Source organism: Cebidichthys violaceus, unplaced genomic scaffold (assembly GCF_023349555.1).
Source record: "Cebidichthys violaceus isolate CVI_PGR_0920_01 unplaced genomic scaffold, fCebVio1.0.p SCAF_36, whole genome shotgun sequence".
Taxonomy (NCBI): domain Eukaryota; kingdom Metazoa; phylum Chordata; class Actinopteri; order Perciformes; family Stichaeidae; genus Cebidichthys; species Cebidichthys violaceus.
The window spans coordinates 1,102,291-1,115,196 of record NW_027176550.1 but is presented as its reverse complement, the minus strand read 5'-3'; the positions used below and the strand labels follow the sequence as shown (position 1 = coordinate 1,115,196).

Sequence of the window (12,906 nt, the reverse complement as noted above, 5' to 3'; positions counted from 1 at the left end):
AACTAAACAAACAAACAAAAGTAACAAAAAATGAAATAGAAATTAACTTTTTGTTCTAATATATCTCTGCCGATAAAAGGAGATTCCCATCAACTCTTGTGACGTTGAACCGCAGAAACCGAACCGACTTGAAATAATTATTTAGATATTGTAGTCGATCAGATCTTAGAATGGTTTAACCAACTGGAGTCAGGTTGAGTTGCAGGTTACAAGTTTTCTTTGGTAGTGAAAAAGGACTCAAGCTGATTCCCAAATAAAAAGATTTAAACATTATAGCCATCCGTGCATAGTTCTCCAACCATGTACAAGTATGTATCCTGTATGTAGCAACATACTTCTGAGATATTATACCTAACCAAGGCCAAAAATAAATATATAAAAATATAAACTAAACCTTTCTGGGAAACTGAAACTAGCAAACGCACTCTGACACCAAGTAAACCTAAACCAACATTAAATCGAAACGTCAAAAACAAGATAAAATAAAAACTAATTGACTTTCAAAACTATCATGTAACAACTAAAACTTGAGGACTGTTCATAATTCACAGACCAAATAATTGACAAACTCATAATTACTACTTTGCTTAATAATATGTCACAGCTGTATTTAAAACATGCATTCATTCCTATTAAAAAGGAAAAGGACAGTAACTTGTCAAACACTGAGGAGCTACTTGCTGCAGACTTTATGACTTTGAACAAGCTCCTCTTTCCAAGACATTCGCCTAATTAAAACTCATAATGTTCAGTTCTGTTCCTCAAAAAAGAAACGATTACACACCGTACCTCGGTAAAAATAATGAGCAACAACACACAGTGAGGATTTATGACGGGCTCTGGAACAAATCTCAGGGAGGGGATGAGAAACGATAATTTGTGTGGTTTAATAGGACGATAACCTCGACTACTGTAAAGAGAGACGGAGGAGGAGGAGGAGGGAGATGCATTACACTACGGGACACTTTCCACCCAAATTACACTGATGATAAACCTTCAGAACAAATAAAAGGATGACATTAAAGCCTTTAATTTCACCTGATTTAGGTTAAAAACGCTGCAAAAAGACATTGGACCTAGATATTTAAATTCAGTTTCAACATGGATGTATTAAATATTTGCTTCAAAAAGGTAACAATTCATGTTGGGTTTTTTTTTTTAAATTTAACTACAGTGTAAATACAATTTAAATTTGTTTTAATGCCATATCAATTTCCTTTATTCCTTATCAAGTGGACCGTCGTGACCGTCGGCACCATAAGAACCCACTAACGCGTAATGAGCTCAAGGTCACTCCAGATCTCAGGTGTGGACAGCCGCTGTTAACCCGTCTGCATTTCAAACGAGGCCGTGAAGCTGCTGTACATTTCATTTGGCTTCAGAGAGTGAGGCGGTTGCGTCACTCTGAAACGTCCTTGTACCAGATCACCAGCTTCACACTCAGCATGTAGATTCGTCTTCCCCTCCGTGCTCTCGCTCATTCCAAAAGAAATAAAAGAAGTAAATCACAAAGGAAGGACGTATATAAAGCAGTAATGTGGACCAATGAAGACGTTAACTTTATTTTACACTCCAAGGACAAAGGACTCACAAACAACTGTGTCACGTGGAATAATAGTCACACAATGTATGTTTCACAGGTGGAAACAGAACAGAACAATTAGAAAAACTACAATTACAAAGTATTTCACGATCTTTTCCTAAACCTAACAAAGTATTTCACAATCTTTTCCTAAATTTAACGAAGTATTTCACGATCTTTTATTATTTCACAATCTTTTCCTAAACCTAACGAAGTATTTCACGATCTTTTATTATTTCACGATCTTTTACTAAACCTAACGAAGTATTTCACGATCTTTTATTATTTCACGATCTTTTATTATTTCACAATCTTTTATTATTTCACGATCCTTTCCTAAACCTAACGAAGTATTTCACGATCTTTTATTAAACCTAACAAAGTATTTCACGATCTTTTATTATTTCACGATCTTTTTCTAAACCTAACGAAGTATTTCACGATCTTTTTCTAAACCTAACGAAGTATTTCAATTTCACGATCTCTTCCAAAACCTAACTAAGTATTTTCCGATCTTTTCGGACACCTAAGTGTTTAGCGTTTTTTTCCTAAACCTAACGAAGTATTGCACGATCTTTTCCTAAAGTATTTTTGAAGAGGTTTATTTTGAAAAGATCGTATTCACGTAATGAGCGTAAATTGACAAGTGTTGCTGGATTTTGGAGGAAAACGTACGAAAAATGAGGAGTAACTTCTCCCAAGCTATCGTACAAACCCTTGTATGAGGATCCATTGAGTGAGATCACAGTGAATAAATGCATCAACAGTTCAGCATCTAGCTCAAACTAAAGCTGCATAAAACAACACAAAGGTTATCTTGTTCATACGGAGGTTGATTCAACTCTATGATCATTTCAGAGGGTTCAGTTTGTAAAGCTGCAGAAACACATTGTGTCATAAAACCAGGTGTTTCATCCTGAGATCATTGATACAACATGCTCCTATCAACAGAGTAGAAAAATAGCCCAACACACACACACACACACACACACACACACACACACACACACACACACACACACACACACACACACACACACACACACACACACACACACACACACACACACACCGCCCTTGAAGACGCTACAGCAGAAGTGATATCTGATAGAACATCAGCATGCTCCGTTTAATAAAAGCATGATGTACGAGCTTCTTCTTATCTAACACAAACAAGTCCTCATAATGAATCATTCACTTTGTATCCGGCTGCAACAAAACGGGGCAGCTTGAGCTCCACAGAGACCTCTGCTTCTCCTTGATAACTGCTCCCACATCACCCGTCATCCCAGCGCCAGCCCCCCCCCCCAATACAGCTTCCTGCTGTTACATGGAGTGGTCCCCCCCCCCCCTCCCCACTCGTGTGGATAGCAGCTTCTACACTTCTTCCCGCTGCGATAATCTCCATTAAACCATCTGTACCGTCGTCTCCCTGCAGCTCCGCCACAGCGAACGCCTCCTCACTGGACAGTGATGTGAAACATCCCCAAGAGGAGCCACAGTTCACAACTTAAGGACGCATTATTAGTGTTATCTGTAGGCAAACAGGCTTATCTGTGAAGGCTGAATAAGGGCCACAAAGTGCCCTTTTCTGAGCGCCATTTTTTAAATTGTGGAGACAGATCGAGTGGTGACAAAGCTATACGACGTATGAAGCCTCCGGTTGGTGCTCATGGAGAAAAAACTAATATATAGTCGCACAAATAGATAACAGAGAGAAGCTTTTCTGACAGAAGAAGTCGATATCTGGACGCAAGCCCTAAGATGTTCCAAATGTAAGATAAAATCATCCTTTATTGGTCCCACAGCGGGGAAATCTGCAGGATTACTGCAGCAAAAAGAGGGACAATGAAACAACAAGAGGCTTCAGTTCAAAAAGCATAAAAAATAAATAATCAAACTATTGTAAAACTAACAATATGCATGGAATATTGGTATTGCAATTGATATTATGTTTTTTTTATTTGACGATACATCTTTGATCTTATTTTTATTGTTCGACAGGAAGAGAAACAAACGATCAGTTTTTAAACTCTTAGGTTTGACAGATTTAAGGTCAAATTATGACCCGAACCGTCCACCGCACAGAGCGCCTTCCTGTTTCAACTTACCGTACTTTTCATTATTGATTTATTACCAACATTTGATGCACCTTCAACCTGGAGGAACTGTCCGATTGTCCTCCTACTCTGTGCTTCTTGCCTTGAACTTTGCTGCAAGTAACTCGGTAAATACGGTGATATTATGATTTTAGTTTATGGTAGTTCAAATAGTCTGTTGCACATCGAAGAAGGAGCATCACACATGTCACTAACAGAAAGCAGTTTAAACCTACAGTATGTAATCATATCAGAGCATTATCAAAACTATGAAAACAAAGTTTCCACTGATACAAAGTTGGTCCTGGTTCAGCATCTGCTTCCATAAATGTGCTCCTTTAATGTGCAACAGGTTCAAACACTGCGGTGAAAAGATGGCAGGAGGCCTTCACCGGCCATCAAGGACGCCGAAGATTCCTTCTCGCAATGAATCTTTATTAGTCAGTTAATGAATCGATCAGCTCCGTATCGAGGGGGAAGCGGCACGGCGGGTCCTTTCTGAACCCGTAGGGGACGAGCAGCGACTTCACCTGCGCTTCAAACGAACTCTGCTTTCAACACGCGAGACGGACGTTTTCCTGGCTCGATAGAAACGCGTTATAACTGAAACATCTGCATGAAGATGAGCGGCGTGAACAATGCAGCGCAAGCACAAAGCGCGTCTCTGAGCTCAAACGCTGCATCGATTTTCCATCACTTTTCCCCCACATGCTGGGAGAACAAATACATCAGCCGTTTAAAAAAAAAAAGAATTGTACCGGGCCGTACCAGCAGGGCGGAGGACACCGACCGCTGCTTGGCTGACCACTGTGACAAACACCCCCACCACCAAAAAGAAAACTTTAGCAGGGGACAATCAAGGACAGGGGAGTTTAATTGAGGTCTCAGGAATCTCTGCTGGAGCTGAACTAACACCCAGAAGGACAGCACTGTTAATCTTTTCAATCAAAAAGGGGGGGGGGGGGGAATCAACACCGAGCGCCCGGTTACGCAACGTTCCTCCATCATCTCCCTTTTTTTTTCTTTTTTTTTTTTTCACACCCCCACGAAAGCCAACAAATACGGTAGATATGTGGAGAAAAGCCTTTCCGGCCGGTCCACTCGGGCAGCGGACACGAGAATCAATCAGCCACAACAGCAAAAAAAAAAAATCACGGCCGATTGATGTTCTTAAGAGCTTTCTGGAGCTCGGAGGAGGAAAAGTGGCCGACTGCTGACGGCGTAAAGTCAATACTGATTGAGTCGGAGATGTGACCTCATGACACATCAACCGGGGGACGCTTCGGGTCCATTATCGCCGAGTAATTAGTCTCTTTGTGGATTCAGCACCGAGGTCTTTATGAAAATGACAACGCCCACTATAACGAGACTTTGATGTGCGTTAAAACTTCCTCATGTGGAGGTTTGTGGCCTTTAGAAGCTGAGGTGAAACCGAGCACGACGATACTGCAGTGTTTCATAAACATTAATATGTTTGCATGTATTTTACTCCGGTTCTGAAGAGTGAAGCCGATGCTTCATGTCTTAAAGCTGCATTCTCTCTAGTGTCCACCAGGGGGCGACTCCTCTGGTTGTATAGAAGTCTAGTCTAAAATGACTCTACTTCTCTCTTGATTTATTCCCTCAGTAAACATTGTAAACATGAGTTTATGGTCTCAATCTCTAGTTTACAGTCTTCTTCAATACAGCATGATGTTCATTTAGTACATTATGCTCCATTTAGAGTCAAACAGACCATGAAGCAGGGGATGATTTAGGGGCGGGGCTACACAGTGATTGACAGGTCTCTACCAGAGACGTATACGGCGTCTCTACTTCACTCCTCCTCAGTCCAAATATGGTCACTTCCTGTTCACTGGTTGTAAAAAGCCAAGATGGCGACGACCAAAACGTCCCATTGTGAACCACAAATCTGTGTTGAAATCGGCAGGAGAGCTAGTTAACGTTAGCTGTTAGCAGCCGGTAAGCAGCAGACTCCTGCAAAGAGCTACGCTAACGGGAGGTGCTATTGATTTACACTGTGATACGTTCAAAAAACGTTCAAGAAAAATACTGTGCTAAGGTAAAATTTAACATTTAGATGTGTTATAATCCAATTTTTTAAGATGTAGTTTGAGGCAAGAAACTTAAAATTGTTTTAAGGAGATGTTTTCACAGCAATATAAAATAATTGTTTTAACTTCCTAACAAAACACAGAATGGAATCAGTAATAAAGGAGTGTTTGCGTTCGTCTATGGGTCACTTGTGGACGTGAAAATTAATTGAACTTAAGGGATTTTAAGTGTACGGACCATCGATATATATATATATATATATATATATATATACACATTCCTTACTTTTATTTTCTACAACAGTATCTAAATTCCCCCTCCAGGTGATGCAGAATTGAACTCTGTGGAAACACACACACACCCCGGTTTCCCCTATAGGCCGAGTGTCAATGTCAAGACTGACACTGAGCTGATGTGACTGACACACGATGAAGGAAAGGAGCCCGAGGTGTGGAGCTAAAAAAAAAAAAAAAAAGTGGGACGCCTGAAGACACACTAAATTCAAACGGGCCCTCCAGGTGTTGAAGTGGGAAACGAAGGGTCAGGCGAGCTGTAGACAACAACACGCGGTTCAAGAAACTGTCCGCAACAGGTTGAATAAAAAAACAAAAAACACAAAAAGGGTTAGAAATCATCTTTAAAAGTGAGCCAAACTTCCCCTCATCCCTCCTCGTTTCCTTAAGTGTCGGCTAGAAGTGTTGCCGGTGAAGGTCTCGTCATCTGTACAGGGACAGATGTTCTCCAACTTAAAAATAATAACCAGCAATCTGTTGTTCAACCCCAATCGCTGCTGAGCAAATCAAAAACTCTTGAAGAGGTTCGCACATAAAAATCTAAGGGACACCGACAAATGTGGTCAATGGCAAGAACCTAAAGGAATAATTCACCCCCCCAAAATGATCATTTGTGTGTCAAATACTCACCCAGTGTTTCCTTTAATTCTTTAAGAAAACTTGTGTTTTTCTGGCGAAGAAAACAAAAAACGGAGAAAAAGCCTTGATGAATGGAAGTAAATGGAGGCAACAATTAACATCAAAGCTATATTAAAACATCTATTTAGAAACTCTCATGCGACTCTTGCAGAATAATACAAGTTGTCTGGATAGATGAGTCTTTGATAAACAGATGTTTTGCCGTTGTTAAATTCAGGCCTCCGTTTACTTCCATTCATTAAGACTTTTCTCTGTTTTTGTTCATTATGCAGCCGTTTTCTTTAAGAATTCACGGTAACACGGGGTGCGCAATTGTTAAAGAAATGGTCATTTTGTGAGTGTTTCTTTAAAGAAATTAGAAAAGTAGATGAAACTTTACACTGTCTGTCCGTCCGTCCGTCTCAATCACCCACGCAGGGATTAAAGCTCTTTAGACCAACAACATAATCAGGCTGCTCTTTAATCTCTCCTCATTTGCCAAACTCTGAAAATGTTATGGCTGCAGTAACGTCTCCAGTGTCAAGTAGAATTATTTGGCGCTAAAGTGGCATCTATTAATTCATCTGTTAATGAAAACAACAGAATATAAAAATGACGACAGAATGCTGAAATGTAGAAAAAGAGAGAAACTGCTACTTAATAAAGGGCCTTTTGTATTTCTACATTAGTATTTAATTGAGAATACTATGAATTTCCATTTGTCTACTTGAGATTTCCTTAGAAAACCGTCGTCAGGGTTTTCTATAGGCGTGGACACGGACGATGTTTTGGTATACCGAGTTTCCAAAAAGATAAGATTCAAAGAAAATGAAATTTTCTATTTTGTGCAGAAACATTTTAAATATATGTGCTATTGATTGTTTGCTGGCCTGTTTTCTGTGTTTCTGACCTTAATGTCTGGGTTCTAAACATGCTGATTGGGCATTTATACTTGCTTGATATAATTCTCTTAAAAAAAATTTGCAAAAATATAACTTGCCATATTCAAATTGATTTGACACCATGAAAGAATCCCAGTTTTCTTACGCTGAATTGAATGTGAGTGAAATATTAGGACACTAAAAAAAAAAGATCATGAACTCTTTTTTTAAAGTCAGAAACGGTTCGATGTTCCCAAGAAGAACCCTGCTTCAAATTTATCGTCTATTTTTTTGTTTTTAAAGTCTATTTAGAGCCATTGTGAGCCTGGCTTCACTGACCGACCCCCTTTAGGAAACGTTGCACCTCTGTGAAGATGGAGCGTTCAACGCTGTGGAAGAAGACGAGCTCCCGAACACAGAGAATACAAAAAAAAGGAGCCCAGGTGGATTATGGGTGGGGCAGGTTTTTGATCTCTCTCTCTCCACCGGGGGAAGAGCCCAGCTGATGAGAAGCAGTCAATTATTTAAACTCATCATTCAGAGTCATGGGCAGTGGGTCTCCAGGCCGGATCCTCTGACCCGGTGACGCCACACAGAAGAGAATCTTCATCTCTGTACCGGACGCTAACGGGTACGCCTGAATGTTTCATCGCAGCTCAATGACTTCTTTTAGTTATTTATTAAAGGAAAGGTCGACCAGAAGAAAGAAAAAGACCATTTACAGGATAAAAATATCGTGACGAAACAAAATGACGAATCAACGACTAAAGTTCTTCAACAATCGACCGAAGCTGCAGCCGAGCATTTAAATCAAGATGTCGCCGTGTGATGACGTAACGTTTGTGGCCCTCATTTAACGTTAAAACGGAAACGTTGGTATGTTTTTGTGTCGAAGCGATTGGTCCGGTATTGAAGGAGAACGACAGCTGTCTAAACAAAGTCTCGTTCTGTTGCATCTACATTGTCGAAATCAGTTCAATTATATGGACAAGATCTCAACGTCACATCTGGATCCAAAAAAAACAAAGATGGCCACGGCCAAAAAACAAAGATGGCCACGGGTAAAATACCAAACTCTCGGCTTGAAAATCGTAGTCCATAAACCAATGGGACGTCACGGTGACTACGTCCACTTCTTATCTAACGGTTTCTAGAGTGACAAGAATGAAACTCTTTTAGAGAACACTAAACACAACAAACTCTTACGACACCGGACCTCCTCTCCAATTCTCTCTCAAGTCTTCCAACAACAAGTCACCTTTCACGAAATCTGAGAACCAGACTTCTCCTTTCAAAGCAAAGAGGCCGAATCAAGCCAAAGGTACAGAAACAGGTTTCATCTCTCTGTAGGACTTTTGGCCTGATTGATCACATTGCTGTTCAGATTAATGGATTAATGGATGGAAATCAATGAGTCTAACTGATTGACTGGCGTCTGATTTGCTGAGAAAAAGAGACTTTTGGTCGATTGGATAACGAGAAGTCAACTTTCTTTTAAAAAGCAGATCCATGAAGTTTCCGTATTTCTTTGTTCGGACAGTGATTTTGAAACATAAATAAATATAATTAAGTATATCTATAGTTGGAGTGAAAGGTCAGATCAGTGCATCCCTACTTGTCATAATAATATTCTTCAGTGTTACATATCTATTTCCCCGAGCGGTCGTGATGAAACTGATGAAATTAATCTGCAAAAATGCAAGTGTAAACAAATTGAGCGGAGATTACAAATCGGCATCATTTCACTTTGCTTACATACAGCAGGAGGATTATCCCATTAGGAGGTAAAGGGGGGGGGAAGTTCCTTTATTGGAAGATTATTCGAGGTCCGCTCGTTCTATTAAAAATGAAAGAGAAGCGGCAGGAGGAGATCAGCACATCTATCACTGTCGCTGAGCAAAGTTAAAGCTCAAGTGGAAAAAAAAAAAAAAAAAAAAATCAGGGTTTGGCTCACTTAAGACTTCAAGGACACACACACACACACACACACACACACACACACACACACACACACACACACACACACACACACACACACACACACACACACACACACACACACACACACACACACACACACACACACTTCCTGTCAGGCTGCAGAGGTGGGAGAGTTTGAGAGAGGGAGGGACTCGAGAGGACAGAGAGGAAGCCACGACATCCGAAGACATGAACTGTTTGAGTCAAAAGAAAAGAATCCCCCGAGAGAAACGAGCAGCAGAAGCTGTCAGCTTCGTCTGTGTGAACGAGTCAAGAGGACCTATATAGAGACATAAAGTAGTACGTGGTCCCGCATCAGGGCCCGGGTCTAACGGGGGTCTTCTAACTAGAGCGGAGTGACCCGGGAGCGGTGTGCAAAAAGTACGGGAGGTCCCGGTTGACTCACCAGAAACACCCGGTACGCGTCTTTCCTGGTCACGGAGCCCCAGCACGGATCCGTGTCGTTGTACTTCACACTTCCAGCGCTGCAGGAGTGGTTTCCACTGCACAACAAGGAACAAGACGGAGATCAGCGTCTCACACTTATTCTTGCTGGAAGCGTTCGTTTTTGGTTTTCGGAGCACAGAGGAAGAGAATCCAACAGGATGACGTCGTGCTCTGACACAACAAGGATTAGAGGTTTACTCTGTGACTGTATTTAAACATTAACATACTGGAACAGGAGATGAAGGACACTGGACGTTTTGTCAATCACTTATTGAGGGTAAAGTAAAAGTGTCCTGATGAAAGATCAGATCTCAGCTGAGGTTGAACCAGAACATGAATCTGGAAGTCTGGAGTTTAAATGGTGAAGTGCGGCTTTAAAAAAAATGCATCTTTTGTCTCTGAGTTTTGGTCCTCCTACACTAAGCCGGTGAGATTGAAGAGAGATCTTGGTCTCCAGACCTAATAGAGTTCATTCCGTTAACTCAAAGGAGAGAGAAACCCCCTCAGGACAACGACAGAACCAATATGAATACAGAGATTTGTCATTTGGTAAAAACATTAAGGAACAGCTTGGATGCAGGTTGTTCTTCTTTATGCAAAGCAATTGAATTGCAAATACATACACATTATATTGATCTTAACAACTTTAATGTGCTTGTAGTGTCTACTGTGCAGCTGGATTATCTAGGAAAATAGAGAATAAAAGCAGATAGTTGAATTGGGACATCCCTACTTCCTGTTGCCCACAACTCTCTCTGTTATCATCGTGATGTTAAATATTAACATTTTGTTATTAGCACTGCAGCAGACGAGTAGCAATGACAACAGAAGAAAGAAAGAAAGAAAGAAAGACGTAAATCTTGAGTTTAGCCGTTTAAAAACACAACATAGAAACTCAACAGAAGCTTTGAATTAAAAAGTTAAAATGACATTCGGTACAGACCTGTAAAATATAAATGATGACAGTTATCATAGTTTATTTAAAACATTTTAGAAACTGTCTGAACCAGTCAAAAACATCCCGATCAGAAGCTTCAACTGTTCTCAAATCATCTCAGTAGAAAAAGGAGTTATGGTTATTTCTGTGCTCCAGGATCTGAAGCCTCTAACTACATGAAATACATTTTTCTCACTCGGTCCGGTCCGGACGAGCAATAAAAATGTGTCTGGAAGCAAGAGGACACGACTGAAGACGCCAGCAGCTCCGGTAAGAGGTCAGCGGGCCTGAAGGCCTCCGACGGCGAAGCCTTATTGTCTGAATGTGACGTTCAGAAGGTCACTAAAGGAGCAACGGGCCGGTGAGATGAAGACGGATGTGCTCCAACGAGCCCAAACGGAAAAGTAGCAAACGTTCCAAACGTTCTTAAAAAGGAGACGTTCGTATTAAACGCGTGAATGAGACGTTTACTGGTCTTACCAGGCGACTTCCATCAGAGATATCGGCACAGCTGCAGCGTAGATGGCCATGTCTCCGTACAGGTAGACGATGATGCAGATGTAGAACATGTTGACGCCGACTGAAAGACAACAGATGTAGAAAAGAAGAAACACAGGAGTGATACAGAGTTTGTATTCGGATGTTTTGACGCGTTTAGAATTCTTTTATCGCAGCTGTTCACATCTACATTCTGTTGTGCAACCGTCGCTGTGGCATAATGACAATGAATGATCCTTAAAAAAGCTTCTTCCTCGTCTCTGGAGAAAAGGTCCTGCAAACCCCCCCCCCCCCCAAAAGGGCTTAATTGACAGATAAATGGTGAAAAGAGGTGAAGAGCAAACACGTCCTTCATCTTTTCATCAGTGCTTAATCATGATATATGGTTAATGGACCATCTGTCAAACTATTAAAAATATCACCCACATCTCCTCCTTCTCACCGCATCTCTCCATCCTCATCCCTCCATCCACATCCTTCCATCCTCCTCCTCCATCCCCATCCCTCAATCCTCATCCCTCCATCCTTATCCCTCTTCATCCCTCTATCCCCATCCCTCCATCCTCATCCCTCCATCCACATCCTTCCATCCTCCTCCTCCATCCCCATCCCTCAATCCTCATCCCTCCATCCTTATCCCTCTTCATCCCTCTATCCCCATCCCTCCATCCTCATCCCTCCATCCACATCCTTCCATCCTCCTCCTCCATCCCCATCCCTCAATCCTCCATCCTTATCCCTCTTCATCCCTCTATCCCCATCCCTCCATCCACATCCCTCCATCCTCCTCCTCCATCCCCATCCCTCCATCTACCTCCCTCTATCCCCATCTCTCCATCCGCATCCCTCAATTCTCATCCCTCCATCCTCCTTCCTCCATCCTCATCCCTCCATCATCCTCCTCCATCCGCATCCCTCCATCCGCATCCCTCAATTCTCATCCCTCCATCCGCATCCCTTCATCTTCCTCCCTCCATCCTCCTCCCTCCATCCCCATCCCTCATCTCTCTATCCTCATCCCTCCATCCTCCTCCCTCCATCCATCCATCCCCCTCATCTCTTTTCTGGGACAGCAGAGGCCCATCTTCCTCTTTGGTCCAATGAAAAATATTAATAGCATTAATTAAAAAAACTAATCCCTCCATGAAAGAGATTTTTCCCCCGTCAGCCTTTTGCTCTCCACAACGGCACCATCTGCCCCCCCCCCCCCCTTCTCTTCTTCCTCCGACCCTTTACCGGGACAAGATGGAGGGCTTATAACCGGCGGTCAGATCATCACAGAGCGCCGCACATCCACCGCGCTCTTGAATTCTCAGAAGGGGGTTAACAGCGTCCAAACCGGACCCCTTCAGCTCATTCATTACTGCCGAGGAGATTAGAGCACGGAGTCCATTAAAAAGGAATAAAAAGTGACACATTCACAGCGTCTTCTTATGAATTAAGAGCCGATGGCGACGATCAAACAGCTGAATTAGTTTGCGATGGAGGTTTAAAACACAAGGATCTGGCAACCTAA

General features: G+C 41.8%; 1 protein-coding gene across 1 annotated transcript in view; it reads right to left on the bottom strand.

The window, feature by feature from the left end:
• Window positions 1-12,906, bottom strand: part of tmem104 (transmembrane protein 104) — a 42,822-nt gene that overhangs the window by 27,492 nt on the left and 2,424 nt on the right. The window contains exons 5-6 of the mRNA XM_068725606.1: window positions 11,373-11,554; window positions 9,915-10,011 (exon numbers count right to left, since the gene is read on the bottom strand). Coding sequence (XP_068581707.1) covers window positions 9,915-10,011; window positions 11,373-11,554 — 279 coding nt within the window. The remainder of the gene's footprint in view (window positions 1-9,914; window positions 10,012-11,372; window positions 11,555-12,906) is intronic.